This window comes from Cupressus sempervirens, chromosome 5 (genome assembly GCF_028749045.1).
Source record: "Cupressus sempervirens isolate cs-2001-9-10 chromosome 5, ASM2874904v1, whole genome shotgun sequence".
Taxonomy (NCBI): Eukaryota; Viridiplantae; Streptophyta; class Pinopsida; order Cupressales; family Cupressaceae; genus Cupressus; species Cupressus sempervirens.
This window is the reverse complement of record NC_143122.1, coordinates 544,793,696-544,809,357: the sequence shown is the minus strand read 5'-3', so window position 1 is coordinate 544,809,357 and position 15,662 is coordinate 544,793,696. Positions and strand designations below refer to the sequence as shown.

The 15,662-nt window shown below is 41.6% G+C and overlaps 1 protein-coding gene across 4 annotated transcripts in view; it reads left to right on the top strand.

Annotated features, from left to right (window-relative positions):
* DRIP2 (DREB2A-interacting protein 2) overlaps positions 1-15,662 on the top strand; it is an 81,881-nt gene that overhangs the window by 21,884 nt on the left and 44,335 nt on the right. For 2 of the 4 annotated variants that reach the window (XM_089831781.1, XM_089831779.1), the window contains exon 3: positions 14,544-14,848. In XM_089831781.1, coding sequence (XP_089687907.1) covers positions 14,728-14,848 — 121 coding nt within the window. In that variant the 5' untranslated portion in view covers positions 14,544-14,727. The remainder of the gene's footprint in view (positions 1-14,543; positions 14,849-15,662) is intronic. The other 2 variants (XM_089831782.1, XM_089831780.1) reach the window with 1 other exon arrangement.

Below are 15,662 nucleotides of genomic sequence, written 5' to 3'. Positions count from 1 at the left end.
GTATGCCCTCAGGTGAAACATCTGCCGCGGCCGTCGGAAAAGTAATCTCTGTAGTGGCCGCTGGTGCAACATTTGTCAGCCGTGGGACACCGTCCACCATTGCCGGTGGAACATCTGCTACTGTTTGTGGGACCACATCTGCCATTGTTGGTGGGGTCATAACGACCGGTGCATGACACTGACCAAATGAAAGAATGTGTGAAATGGAGGTGGACAAGTGCGTCGAAGTTGGCAACTGCGGTGGGGTGAAAAATGTGGACTAGCTAACTGCTGGTTCGTTGCCAACTTCCGCAGAAGTACTCTCTTCCTCGTACTTAGCCCCACTGCTTTTTGAAGTGTCCTTCTGTCCGCTGACCATGTCCCCGTAAGCCTCCAATCCTTGGAATATCTTCTTCTACCCTATTGCTGTTCCACTTGTGTCCAAATGTCTCCAATAGAATATTGGAGGCTCTCTTTGCGCCAACTTTCCCCTCGGTGGAGCCTCAAAATCATCCATTGGTATCTGATTAATGATTGCCTCCAGAAACAGGCCAATGGCATGGTGTAGCATAAAGAACGTCCAATGTTGGAGTGTCATGAACTCCTCCATTTGGTCGGCGAGTACTGTGGTGTAATTGTACACTGTGCCATTCATGATGCCATTCATGAATACAATCTGTGGCAACGCTATATCTGAAGCTTGAGTTGCCTTTGTCAACTTGCTTTTGATGACATCCATGATGCATTGCCAGTGGCCCTCTTGAATAAAATCTCGCTAAAGCCCTCTGCATTTAGACCCCTTTACCATTGACTCCATCTCCTCAGGTGAAAGATCGCGGCCTACCAATCTTATCCAATATTCTTTTCGTTCCTGAGACAGCTTGTGGTTCTTGATTTCCACCTTCCAAGCTCCTGGGCCAGGGATGCCGAAAACCCTAGTGAATCCTTTGGTTTAAAAGAAATCGTCATCTGATGCTTCTTGTACAAAAATGTGCTGGTTTTGCTGTGCCGATTATATGCTTCTATCATGGTTCTCAAAACTGATTCGAACAATTGAACGGAAAAAATTGGAAGCTGGATGGCCCAATGCACCTGTGCTCGTACTAAAATTTGTTTAATTACCTCTGTGTTCAGAGTCTCTTGCCACCATTTTCGGCACTCTTTGCCATTGATTCCCTCAAATTGAACCGTAAGATGTGTGAGTTCGGCTCTTACTTTTTGCTTCTTACTGTTGGAAGCGGATGGCCTTGCAACCCGGATTTCAAAAGCTAAAACTCTAGCATTTTTCTCCATACATGTCTTTAGCTGGTTCTTCCAGTGCTTCCATTTCCCCGCTGATTCCATAATAACGGCTTCTCCTTTCCTTTATAATGTAGGGTTCCTATCGCTTTTGTCTTCTTGCGGAGGATATGCCTCAATATATGTTTTTCCGTTACTTGTTTCTTTCCTTGATGGTTCCCTTTCAACTGATCGGCTGGAGCGAGAATAATACCATCCACGGAAGAACTGGAGTTACGCGCGGGGGAACAGACAAGCCACATAGATCGGTTGATGTGCTACAGCCTTCTGCAATGATTTTTTTACTATGCGTAGACACATCTTCATAGCCATCAATTGTTACTATGTGGAAGCGGATCCATAACCCACCAATGTCACCCCATGATCCAAATTTATTCCACATTTACCATCGAACACACCAGATTTATAAAATTGAAGCTCCCTTCCACAAGCTTCAATCACCACACTAATCGTTGGACTGACGAATTCTGCCGAAATAAGAGATGCTGCGGGTAACACGAGGCAAGTAGCACGGTTGAAAAAGACTAGACGCAGAAGATGTAATGCCCGCGGAAGGGGAGGTGAAGCTGTAGACGAAAAGAATCCCACCGTAGAGGAATAAGACAACTCACGGCAGGATGAGGAAAAAGTTAACACCGCGGGGAGGATCAGATGAAGTCGCAGAGAAAAGCGAAGCCGTGGACTAATAAACAATCCGTGGGAGGACCAAGGTAACTCCAAAGTCCATGGGAGAAATGCTAGACGCAAAGCGTGGCATGATAAACATTTGAAGCTGATTAGGTTTCAGCTGGGGTAGTTGGTGTTGAAGTATGACGGATGAAATGAGATTAAACCAAGAAAGTTTAAGGTTAGATGGGTTGGGCCGTACCAGATCTGGGAGGTAGGTGACAATGGAGCAATAAAATTGTGGACTTTAGATGGACAAGAAGTACCTCAGGCAGTCAATTGTTTGAAGCTAAAGATGTACCATACCAGGAAGACTCCCTTGTCGTCACAAAATGATTAAGTCCACACAACTCCCTTTTCGTCATAGAATGACGAAGTTTGGAGGGAGAATTGAGTTTGTTGAAAACAAAAAAAAGAAAAAAAGAAAAGAAAAGTGAATGACCGTGGCCGGGGTCCCACGGACACCTGTCCCGCGGGTTGTCTTTATTTCCCCGCGTCTTGCCTTTCCTTGTGGGGCTACCTTTCTCTTCCGCGGGCGGCTTGTCTTTTCCTCCAGCGTCTAGCATTTCTCCCACGGACTTTTGGAGTTACCTTGGTCCTTTTGCGGACTAATAAACAATTTGCGGAAGGACCAAGGTAACTCCAAAGTCCATAGGAGAAATGCTAGACGTTGGAGGAAAAGATAGGCCGCTCGCAGAAGAGAAAGGTAGCCCAACGGGGAAAGTCAAGACGCAGGGAAATAAAAGCAACCCGTGAGACAGGTGTTCGTGGGAACCCTGTGGACCTCAGCCGCGGTCATTCACTTTTTTTTTTTTTCAATTATTTATTTATTATTATTTTTTGTTTTCAACAAACTCAATTCTCCCTCCAAACTTCGTCATTTTGCAATGACGAGGGAGTTGTGTGGACTTCATCATTTTTTGACGATGAGGGAGTCTTCCTGGTATGTTACATCTTTAGCTTCGAACCATTGACTGCCTAAGGTACTTCTTGTCCATCTAAAGTCCACAATTTTATTGCTCCATTGTCACCTACCTCTCGGATCTGGTATGACCCAACCCATTTGACCTTAAACTTTCCTGGTTTAATCTCATTTCGTCCATCATACTTCAATACCAACTCCCTGGCTAAAACTTGTTCAGCTTCAAATGTTTATCATGCCACGCATTACGTCTGTTCTATGTCACCTCCGTGGCCCATTGTGCCAGTAGCTGTTTCTCCTCGAGCTTGTTCAAATTATGCAACTGTTCCCTTAGGCTTTCCATGTCGTCTAACTTATTTTCTAGCGCGATCCTCAAGCTTGGTATCATGAACTTTGTTGGTACCACTACTTCCTGCCCGAACATCAACTGGAACGGTGTGTGTCCCATGTCACCTTGTACGCCGTGTGGTATGGCCAAAGGGAAAAGTATAGTTTTTCCTCCTAGTCCTCACCTTCAACCGCACATGACTTGTAGATAATTGATACCGGGATTTTGTTTGTAGCCTCGGCTTGTCTGTTTGCTCTCTGATAGTACGAGCTCGATAATGAATGACATATCTTGAATTCAATGGTGAGCAGTCGGATAACATGGTTAATGAAGTGTCCACCCCTATCACTTGTTAACTATAGTGGAATCTCGTACTTGGTAACGATCCGCTCGTAAATAAATCTTGCTATGCTGATGGCCGAGTTATCCAGTAGTGTGCGTGCCTCCACCCACTGGGTCAGGTACTTCGTTGCGACAACAATGTATCGGCACCTTCTAGTCTTGCTCACCTTCAGGGGTCCGATGAAATCCAATCCCCATCTTCCAAAGAGTTCCTGCGCATGGGAGGGTTTAAGCGGCATGAAGTCTCTCTTTAACGGCTTCCAGGCTTGTTGGCAAGTGTCACACCTGACGACCCATTCTCGTGCGTTGTTGTACATTGTTGACCACCACAGTCTTGCCAGCAATATTTTTCGTGCTGTGGTATCAGGTCCCATGTGTCCTGCTGGACCCTCATGTGCTTCTTTCAACACCTGTGGTATTTCTTCCTCTAACACACACCGTCGCAAGATGTGATTAGGGCCCATCTTGTAGAGTAATCCGTTGATCAATTGAAATGTACGGCTCTTGATTACCAATTTTCGTCTTTCATGTGATGGCATCTCACTTGGGAACTGTCCTGTAGAAAGGTATTCTCCAATGCTCGTGTACCATTTCGGCAGTACTACAATCTGAAACAACTATGCATCAGGAAAATTGTTGTTCACTCCGTTCGCCGGTTCCCTTGTTTTGATTCACGACAAATGGTCTACACTGATATGTTTCTTCCCAGGCCGTACAATGATTTTGAAGGTGGACTCCTGCAACAGAAGTAAACACTTGCTGATTCTTCCCTGGATGACAGGTTTATTGACCAGGTACAACAGAGCCTGATGGTCGACATAGAACACAAACGGTGTTGCCAACAAGTAATGACGGAACTTCTGTACGGCGTAGACCATTCCCAAGGCTTTGCGTTTTGTTGTGTTGTAGTTCTGTTCTGCTTTTGATAACAATCGGTTGACGAACTATATCGGGTGATCCAACCCGTGGCTACCTGTTTGCGCCAAGGTTGCTCCGATCGCATAGTTGGATGTGTCGACATGAACATGGAATTCCTTGTTCCAGTTCGGGTATGCCAAGATGGGTGCCGTAGCCAATCGTACCTTCAGCCCTTCAAATGCCTCATCCTGTTCTTTCTCCCATCTGAACGATTCTCCTTTGCATGTTAACCTATCTAGCGGGTAGGATACTTTGGAAATTTTTTTGATGAACCTTCTGTAATAGCTTGTGTCCCAGAAAAGACTTTATTTCCGTTACATTGGTGGATGGTTGCATTTCCAATACGACTCTGACTTATAGACCAATCATCCAGGAATGCCTTGAAGTTTTCGACGGACATTTTGTCAAAGATGTGTAGTATGATCCGTTGGAATGTAGCCAACGCATTGCACAGGCCGAATGGCATCCGGTTGTATGCGTACACCCCGTCTTCTACGACAAATGTCGTTTTCAGTTTGTCCTCCTTTGCTATGGAAATCTGATTGTATTCGGAGAACCCGTCCATAAAGGAATAAATTTCATGTCCTGCAACCTCCTCCAATATATTGTGTGTAAATGGAATCGGGAAGGGATCCTTGATTGTGATTGCATTAAGGCATCTGAAGTCAACGCATATCCGGATCTAGGTGGTGTTCATCAGTGAGATTACTATGGGTGATACCCATTCACTTGTCTAAACCTTGAAAATAATACCGGCTTCCATCTCTTCTGTAACCTGTGCCACATAGTTCTTATTCATCCTGTAAGTCGCTTCCGTACAGGCACTGCTCCTTTGACCAGCAGGATGTGGTGCACATGCAATTCTGATGGTACTCCTTTCAGATTCTTTTATGTCCATGGGAATACATCTTTATATTCCAAAAATATCTTGAATGCCACTAGTTTCAGTACTGGGTCCCAGTTACCTCCCACCAGTATGTTCCTTGGTTCGGCCTCATCTCCCAAATTCATGGTTTACAGTGTGGCTTCATTGTATTTGATCGGCTCCCCCTCACTGAATGCATGGGCGGGTGTTTCATCCAATGGCACATCCCCTTCTTTTGTTTCCGTGAATTCCCTTGGAAACCCAGCTCCACTGTGCCCTTCCTCTATCGTTAGTACGTTGCAGCTCTGGAACATCTCATAGTCCATCTGCTAGTGGAGAAGACCATTCACCGAATCCAAATTGTCATTCGTTGATCCTCCTTCCAACCACAAGACTCCCTCTTGATTTGGTTGCATATGCTGCCTTCCTTCATCCTCTTTTTCAGAATCTAATGATAGAGCTTCGTCCCTCACCATTTGGGTATGTAAATCAATGACAAATTTCTACCCTTTGCTTTCAAGTGATAGAGTGTTTTTCTTCATGTCGTGTTTAACTTTGGCTTGAATAAGCCATCCGTGGCCTAGAATGGCGTCGCATCCTTTTCTCTTTAGCGGGATCACAACGAAGTCGAGTAGGAATGGCTGTGTGCCAATCGTCACTAGTTGTGCCATCAGGACGCCGAGCGGTTTAATGCTGTGTTGGTCTACTGTCAGCAACTGGAATGTAGGTGGCCACAACGTCGGCTGTCCTAATCTCTTCCAGGTATCCTCGGGTAAGACATTCACGTTGGACCCTCCGTCGACAATTGTGTCTGTCAGCACATTTATGAGAATCCCCATCTCAATGATTGGCAGATGCCGTCCAGATGTGAGGGCTAGCAACATTGGGTCTTCTCCACCTGCGGCAATTTCCTTCCCTCTTCCTGGTTCTCCTGGTAACTTAGTAGTTGGTGCAATGTTTGTGAGTGCTGATTAGAGCTGAGGCATTGTAAGAAGCAGATCATTTATCTTGATCGGTACCTCCATTTGTAATATCTGCCGTATGATGTTTTGTTCCGCGGAGTTCCTTGTTGAGGTGCTGGTGGTGTCCTTCAACTGAGATGTCTCCGCCTGTGTTGCTTTCTCAATTTCTGCTTGTGCTTCCTCCAATTTCCTCTTTTCTTATCAGGGTACAGTTTTGCTTGCCGCTATGTAATTGCCAAACCTCCTCTTCGTTTGTCTCGATGGTGATCAAATTTACTCCTGATTTTAGGCACTTGGCATCTTCATGATCACTGGGTTTGCATTGTCTGCATAATAATTTTGGTGTGCTTGTTGTTGTACAGTCTCGAGCAAAGTGGCCCCAAAAATTACATGCTCGGCATTGAACCATCGGCCGGCCGTTCGCATCGTACTGAATTAAACTTTGGTTGCCATTATTATTGTTCACATTGTTGTTGTTTTGCCCTCGTCTATTATTTCTGTACCCTCCACACGTGGCACCCTCCGTACTTGTGTTTCCGCTCCCTCCGGACGCGAAAGCCTCCTGTGTCAGGAACACTTGTTGAGGTCCTCAAATTTTCATATTGAAAGGACATTCTTTTGTGGAATGTTCCATGATTTGGCAGATCTCGCAAAACTGGTTCTTTGGACAGGATCCCTTTGTGTGACCTTCTGCCTTACATTCCGTGCACCATAGCTCGCTTTCCTTTGTTTCTTTCTACATGTTCTTAAATTCCTTCATCATTCGGATCATGTGCTTCTGGAGAGCTCGGACCTTCTTGTTGCTATTTTTATTATCGCTGCTCTCTTCTTCCGAAGATGCATTGTCGTCTAACTCGGATGAGCTACTCTTCTTCTTCTTTGTTTTCTGCTCACTTTTCATGTTCATTTCCCAATTGTATGTTTCAATGTATGACGATGGTGGCACAATCTTCATCTTCTTCCGCAACTTTGGTCGTAGGCCTTCAATGAACCATCATTTTTGTAGTCCATCTGCTAGCTTATTTTTCATTTTGTTTATTAAGTCTTTTAATTTCTTGACGTAGACTCGGACAGTTTCATTCTTCCCGTGCTTTGTGTTGTATATTTCCGCTACGATCTCATTGTTGTCGAGCAATAGTTGAAATTCCATGATAAACTCCTTTTTAATGTTGTCCCAATTGGTTAACTTTTGGGGATCCGTATCGGCAAACCAATCAATTGTGACACATCGTAGGGTTGTCGAAAATTGTCGGACCCATTTGTTTGTATCTATTATGCCATTCGCCCTCCAAATTGTTTCGCATGTTTTACAGTGTCAGATTGGATCAGCCATACCATCACCATCAAATTTCGGTAGCTTTTCCTTTGGTCCTGCCATCACTATTGGATTGTGTGCACAGGTGTTGTTCGGTCCTGCAACACTGGCGCTTTGTACTCCCACACCGGTGCTTTGCACACCGTGGCTTTGCATCCCACGTCGACGCTTTGTGCTCCCACACCGTCGCTATTTGGTACAAGTGTCTTATTTGCAATAGCGGCGAACTTTGGTGAAGAAGGATCTTCTGAAGTTGTCCCTTCCAGAAGTGTATCACGGACGAAGAGTTCACTCCACGCTCATGCTCCCTCGGCACTCTGAGCCGTATGAGTTAATTCCCTTCTATCTGGATTCTCTTCCCTCGGCGAATACAAGTTCAAAAATTCCTCCCTTGCTTCTTCCACCAATTCCACCCGCGGGTGAATCTCCTCCAACAATTCCTCAACACTTTGGTGTCCATCGGTAATCTTCTGAAACCTTTGTCTGCGTTCGGCCTGCTGTGCCAAAATTAAATTTCCTTGAGCTGTGTGGATTTCATCTTTGTCCTTCAGCTTATTCTTATTTTTGTTTAACTGATTCGGCATTAGTCTTCATTCCTCAGCCTTTGTTCCAGGCCCATTGGGCAACGGCGCCAAATGTTTACTGTATGAATCAATAGATTAATGCACACAGACAATGGACAAGAATAGCAATACTCCTTTTATTATTTGCATATGCCAAGAGATTACATACAGATGATCATTACAATGGTTCCTCGGAAGATGTATATATACTTCTCGTCGAACCTTCCCGAAGGGGTCCATTGGCTACATAACAATACTAATCTACCTGTCGGCTACAAAATCTTTACTGACGACATGAACCTGTCGGCTACACAGTTTCCACCGATGACAGTGTGTGAGTTGATCCTCACAAAGCTTGCACTCTTCTGAAGTGCGCCCGATCAAGAGCTTATCTTTGTTAAAAGATTACAAAGATATTGTTAGGGGCACTTGGTTAGGGGATTTTAATAAGACTTGTTAGAGTCTTGCCCTGTTAGGAGCAACCTAGTTAAATAACTTCTGAATACAAGTTAATGTGTTACCCTTATTAGGGCATTTAGTAAAAAGATCCTATTAGGGTCCACCCTTGATGGGATTTATTGTTGCAAAGGTTAGTGAACAAAAGGGAATGATCTAACAAAGTAGCTACTGCACTTAGCTTGAAATAGATCATCCTTCAACTCTTTTCACCCATCTGGAACTATGCTCTGGCCTCTCTTGGCTTTGTAACTTCAAACTTGATTACTTGTGCGCTTGGCTCTCCTTGCTCTTGCACATGATCATGCTTGTGCTCTTTGGGCTTACTGGCTTCTCCTCAACACATTCATCAACTCTCTAGTAACGACTCCTTTCTATCACTCTCCTTCACACTTCGAGATTATGCTTAGCTTAGTTCTCTTGTCTCTTTTGCTAATCACTCAACTATCTAACCTTTTCTCTTTTGACTTTGTTTTCTTTTATACTTCCTTCTTGCTTGGCTTTGAAGCCCTACTCCGTGAATTCAAAATTTGAATTCTCACCCCTACTTCTAGCTCGCCTTTCCATTGCAGTAGTGTGCCACTCTTGTTAGATGCATGTTTGTATAGGAGTCACAGGTGTCATGTGTCCTCGATGGCTTGCTTTTGTTGGAAAGAATTCAAATTTGAATTTTTCCGACTATTCCTTGATATGTTAACAATGAGTGCAACGATGAGTGCACTCCTGCCCTTGTTAATGACGTGGCAGACACGGGTATCCTGCTCCATGCTTTCCCTGTTGACTTGGCCAAACCATCTTGTATGGCCACCTGTTGATTTTCTTTCCTTTCTACTTGGCATCCTTTTTCTCACTTTGTCTTCACTTAGCACACTTTTCATCTAAGTGGATCACCTCTGTAATTGCTTTTGCTGGGCCCACACTTCATCTCTTTTTTGATCACCCTTGTGAACTAGATCTGCACATCAATGTGCCTTGCCTGTCGTCGCTCCCTAGTAATCTTAGTTCCTTTTTGTGTCTTGACCCCAATGACAACATCTTTGAAAACTGAGTCCACTAGTTGGTCTTTTGGTCAATCTTCGAGGTTCAAGACAATTATGCCAATAGGCATAACCCCATACCATCATAATAGCATCATGGTATTATACTTAAGGTGGTCTATCCAAGAATAATAAACAAGTCAGTCCATTCCACTCCTTAATATCACTACTTTCAGTTAGTGTAAATTCTACATGCATATCCCCTTAACTAGGCATAGTCTTCAACTCTATTTGTGACATAAAACAATGGGAAATTTGGAAGTAAAGACAATTTGTTCGCCAAAAACCAACTTCATTAAGCATCAATTTAAGTTTCTAGTTGGGGCATTGACTTTTATTTTTGTACTGATAACAATCAAAGAACCCTTTTCTACTCCAAAGTAAAAACCTACACCATACATAGTTTCGAGTCTAATCGGAAAGTGGACCATCCCAAATAATTGTTGGCTTGCTCTCCTTTAAAAATAGATCATCAAAAGCCATTGCCAATATCACGCTCCATTATAAGTGCATCGTCTTCCAATGGAATGCCAACCAATCCTAGTGATGTCCCCTCATTAACTTGGGGTACATTTTCAAGATCAACATCCCATTGTAAAGCTTGGGTCTACCAACACTATAGAGTCAGATGATCTTGAAGTCGAAATCCACACTATGCATGGCCACTAGTTTCTCCACTCATCTAAGGTAAGTCTATTCCTTTTGATGGTAGAGGAACTAGCAACTTGTGTAAGGAGATGAGAGGCAACCACCTTCGACTTTGGTGCATCTCTCCTAAGCCATGTCCACCATCCGATTGGATCTTTGCTTGCCAATATGCCTCTGTTCAACCTCACCTCTGGTTTCCTTGGTGTTGGGCCTCAAAGTTTTGCAAAGCTAAGGAATTGTGTGTAAAGTTTAGAAACCTCTTTTGCTGGAAACATCTTACCAATGGCTTGAGTGAATCTATCTAATGCCTTTGGATTATCATATGGTGATGTCGTACAAGCAGGAGTATCCCCAAAGGAGATGTCCTAGCCCCCAACAAATAACCACGCAGTGGAAAGACAACAACAATGCAAGATTTGATACCAAATAAAAACTCTTTATTCATAAAATAATTGTTTACATGCAATGTGCCCGGCTGTAAGGTCTTCTAGGTTACAGCCAAGTACAATAGCAATTACAATAATAGTTTTGCAAGATTCCTCAAGGTCCAACCCCAAATCACTTAGCTAGTCCAGAACTACACTTTGGTAGAAACCTCCAAGGAAGATCTAAACTTGTGCTTGCAAGCCCACCAAGCAATCACCTTGTTTCCCAAGCCACAACTACTATTTCTTCAAAGTTCTCTCCTCTTGCACATCCTCTTCTCCAAGCTAGACTATTATGACATAAGACTCCACAAGACCCTTTACTTGTACCCAATTAAGCCACAAGTTGGCCTAGCAAGTTACAAATTAAATAAACCCTTACATTAAATACATATTGAGCCACAAGTCGGCCTACAATAGATATTAAATACCAAATGCCTTAGAAGGCTTACAACATTCATAAAATACACCTAGAACAAATAACCAAGACCCAAATAGGTCCACACGAACTACTATGATCGATCCACATCACGATCTCATTCCTCATGCAATAAATGCACCAAGTCAGCCAAGCAAATTCTCAAGAACTCCATCCTGCAAGCTATACTGCCGAGCGTTAGCAAAAACCACAAGCATCGTCGAGCTCCCATAAGCATTGCCGAGCAACATAGCATATACCAAGCTCCTTTAGTGACTAAGCTACTCCTCGACCAACAGTACACCCAGTAACAACCGAGCACCACTCCTTTGGCGACTAAGTCCTTAACTCCAAAGCCAAAATCCCTCCAATAGGCAGGATTACTAACTACCCTAGGATACTCCTGCATCATATGGAGACACCCTTCCATCGATATCTTTAGAATTTAGAGTGTGAGCTGCATATGCTCCACGTTACAATGGGCCTAATGTTGCTCATATAACCTCAAAGTAGGATCCCTAGACATAATTTTTTCTTTATCTTCCCAAGCATATTGTCAAATGTCTCAAACATCTCTCTTAGACTAGGAGAGTCTCTATCGACATATAATGGGTGAGATGATAGAGGAAAGATATTTGCAAAATGCAAACAAAAGCTTGAAAGAATTATAAATTTTATAAATAGAGATTTAATATGCAATCTAAAAGCTAAGATTTAATTTCTAATAAATTCAACAACTTACTTGATTGTGGTCCACCATTTGTCATCAAAGATCTTTTCCTTGACTGCTTTTGTTTTAGGAGAGATAGAATTAGATTGTTGGGTCCACTTTGGATTCACCACCATCAATAATAGAAGCTCATGCACATAAAGCATCCTTTCTGTCAAATGTAGTTATACCTATAATAGACATATTTACAAGGCTCAATGTAATTGGAAAAAACACATTATAATTTATTAATTTAATAAAATGAAGTAATTGGCATACCTTGTCTTAGCTGGTTTGAGGAAGGACCTAAAAAGAGCAAGTGATGTGTGGTGGTTGCGAATGCATGGTTCAACCTCTCTAGCCTTTGACACCACTTGCTACACCCATTCTAATTTAAACAATTTATTAATTTTATAAAATGAAGTAGTTGGCATACTTTGTCTCAATTAGTTTGAGAAACTCCTTTGAAAAGGACCTAAAAATTGCAAGTGGCATGTGGCGGTTGCAAATGAACACTTGAACCTGCTGGCCTCTGACACAACTTGCTACACCCGATCTATCTTCCCTACATCTTCAATACATTGTTCAATGTATGAACATAACAAAGGGTCCAAAAGATGTGCCAATAAGCCCCGTCCACCATCAAACAAGCTGATTTGCATATATGCTGAATGTGTGATCACTTGTACAACATTAGTGGGCCTAATCTCCTCTATGGCATCTCTCAAAATGGTGATCTAAAACTCTGCATCCTTGTGCTTCCCTGAACAATCCCCAACTTTAGAAAATAAGAACCAATAGGGAATGTGACATGATATAGGCGAGTGGTCAATGTCTAAAATCAGTCCACCCATCCATCAAAATACAGCAACTTGTCCTCACCCAAGTTCGTCTCATATCCTCCAACAACACATTAACCTTGGAATACTCTGTCTAGGAGGATAGTTTGCAACTTATGATCAGTAGCGGGTATGAATAAGGGACCCATAGTGGCTAATATCTTTCACCATTTGAAATAAGAGGAACGAGCCACATGAAATGGGATAGCATTAGGAAAAAAGAATTTAGCAATGGATAAGACTGTAACTTCCTGTGCTTGCACATTATACATACTTTTAACTTTTCCTTCCTTCTCACTACTACTCACCTTCTTCTTTCCTCGTCTCAATAGGACTACTACCAATAGGGGATGGCATAGCCCCAGATGACTGTGCACTTGAAATATAAGATGTTGGCATTGCCAAACATTGTTTCCCCATTTCAGTCTTGATGTGCAATCTATGGTACTGTATTCTCTCCTCTTCAATTAAATCTGGACAGGCTATAACCTTATGGCATGCAATACTAAAAAAATGAGACTTCACCCTTGTATAGGTGCCCCTAAAGTATTCCAAACAAACATTGACAATACTACATCATAGTCGCCCCTGAATAATCTTCTTTTGACTCCTAGGTGTAACATATTGAAGAAGAGGTTTTGTCTTGTTCAACTTGTACTCATGGCTTTTGAAGGGCAGTTAAACAAGTCAGGTTTCTGCCCACTACTAGCTTTGACACTTTGACTTCTAATTTCACCACCCATTTCCAATTCATCCTCACTGTTACCACCCTCATTGCTGCTCAGTTTGATTTTCTTTGAAATTGAACAATGCAATTTTTCTAAAAAATCTCAGACCTTTTCAAGCTCCAAGCTTTGAAAAAAATTGGAAAATAAAAGAATGGAAGAGTCATAGAATATAACTTATCTTCCTTTTATCACTTGCATGGTTGTACTTTCCCCTTCTTTCAAACCCTCTTTGTTGCCTCTGTGAAAGAAATGAGATACCAGTAATGACTGATGGTAATGAGCCCTAAAACAATACACAATGCATTTCAGGGTGAAGAAGGGAGGAGGGAGGAGGGACCCACATAGAAATCATTAAAAAGTTGCATTTTAATTGGTTTTTATGATTTTTTTTGGCTTGCTGCTGCACTCTTTCATCAGGGATGGCTGTCCCCCCAAAATATTGGCAACGTCCTCAGGTTTCCAGGATGTCTCCTGCATTTTTTTAAAAGTTGGGTATGGGGTGGGGTCATATTCTGTCTGTTCCCCCATCTTGGAAGCATCCCAGATACAGGGATGGATTTTTAGGCTGGGGACGCGTCCCTAGGGAGCACTGGTATTGAGTTCTGACGCAATTTTTTTCTTTGATTGTGTATTATTTTAAATCATTATTAAATTATTGATTTACCAAGCTTGAAATTTTTTCATGCATCTGGTTGTAATGCTATTACTTGCTTTGGTATTTAGATTAAAAATTAGTATGCAATATTCTTTAGTTTCAAGACTTTCTAGGTTTGTGTCTGTCTTGCACATTGAAAAAACCATACTTAGGGATAATATTAACTATTTTACTTTTTGGAGAAAACATCATTCTAAAATTTGAAGACTTTGTATTGTTTAAAACTTTAATGATTATAATTTATAATTATGCTTAGCTTTGATGAGTTTTTTCTGGGAGATGAGTCAAATACTCCCTTGTTGACAGTATCTTACATTTGAATTTGTCTGTCTCGACTGCTTTTGGTTATATTGGGCCACCTATAAGATATTTTAATTCATCCTGACTTCTTGTCCTATTTCTAAAGGTATATCAATTATCTTCTTTTAGATGATGAGACCCTTTTGATACTGTTTTTTCATCTGTGCAGCTACACTTCTATCTTGGTCAAAATAAATTACTGCAGATATTTCAACTAATCAAAATAAGTAGAGTTGGAAATTGAGTATGCTGTCATACATGGTGAACAATCAGAAAATTTGAACTCTTTGTCAATCTGGGAAGCAGGGAATTTGGTTGTGAATAGTGCTGGTGGACATACACAACACAGTATAATGACAATGTCTAGTCATTTTATAAAAACAAAAAAGCGTCCGTTGGTAGAATGTTTGACTTGCCCTCTCTGCGACAACCTCCTGAGAGAAGCTACAACAATATGCGAGTGTCTTCATACCTGTAAGTGTTTTTATATTTCTGTCATTGGATTGTACTTTGTATTAAATGTTGTTGCAATTTTTCTGTCTTTCAATATTGTGTTTTCATATTGTTTCTTTCTTTAAGAAAAATATAAGAAATAGCAACTATATCTAAGGAAAAGGTTCCCACCTCGTTGAATCAAATTTTGATGTTTTATTAAGTAGAGGTTTAGGTGTAGACACAGATTGTAAATTTGAAGAGTTTATTTCTGCTCATAATCTAAAATTGGATATTGCGATCTGGAAAATAATTTTTTCTTGATACTATTTTAAATTTCCAAGTAGGGGAAAACATGCCACTGGAAATGAGTTCTAAATCCATGAATTCCTGCTTTATCACTGTTGCTAGAATGAATTCTGTAGAGGTGTCTTTTTGGAACACGATTGAAAAGTTGCAGATGGAATGAGAGGACCAAGATTTGTATGTTGAGATGCAAGTTAAAAAAAATCATAATAGACCAAGTCATTGATATTTTTGTATTTTAGATGTCTTTTGGAGGCTTTTGTTAAGCATGAATTGCAGCTGGTTAAGTTCCAGTATTATATTTTCTGGTATATAGATGGTAGTTGTTTTGAGGGGGCAGTCATGAGATTCAAACTGCAAGAGTTACTTGACATATCAGAAATTATTAATTATCAATTCTCAATTCTCAATGCACTCTTTGTGGCATAGCAAGTAGAGACAAACTTTGAACCATCAAAGCTTAGAGAGAATATTTAGTATGAATTTGTTTATTTGATTTTTTCAATCTTTCATTGTGTACTTGACTTAATTTGGGGATGAAGTCACACAT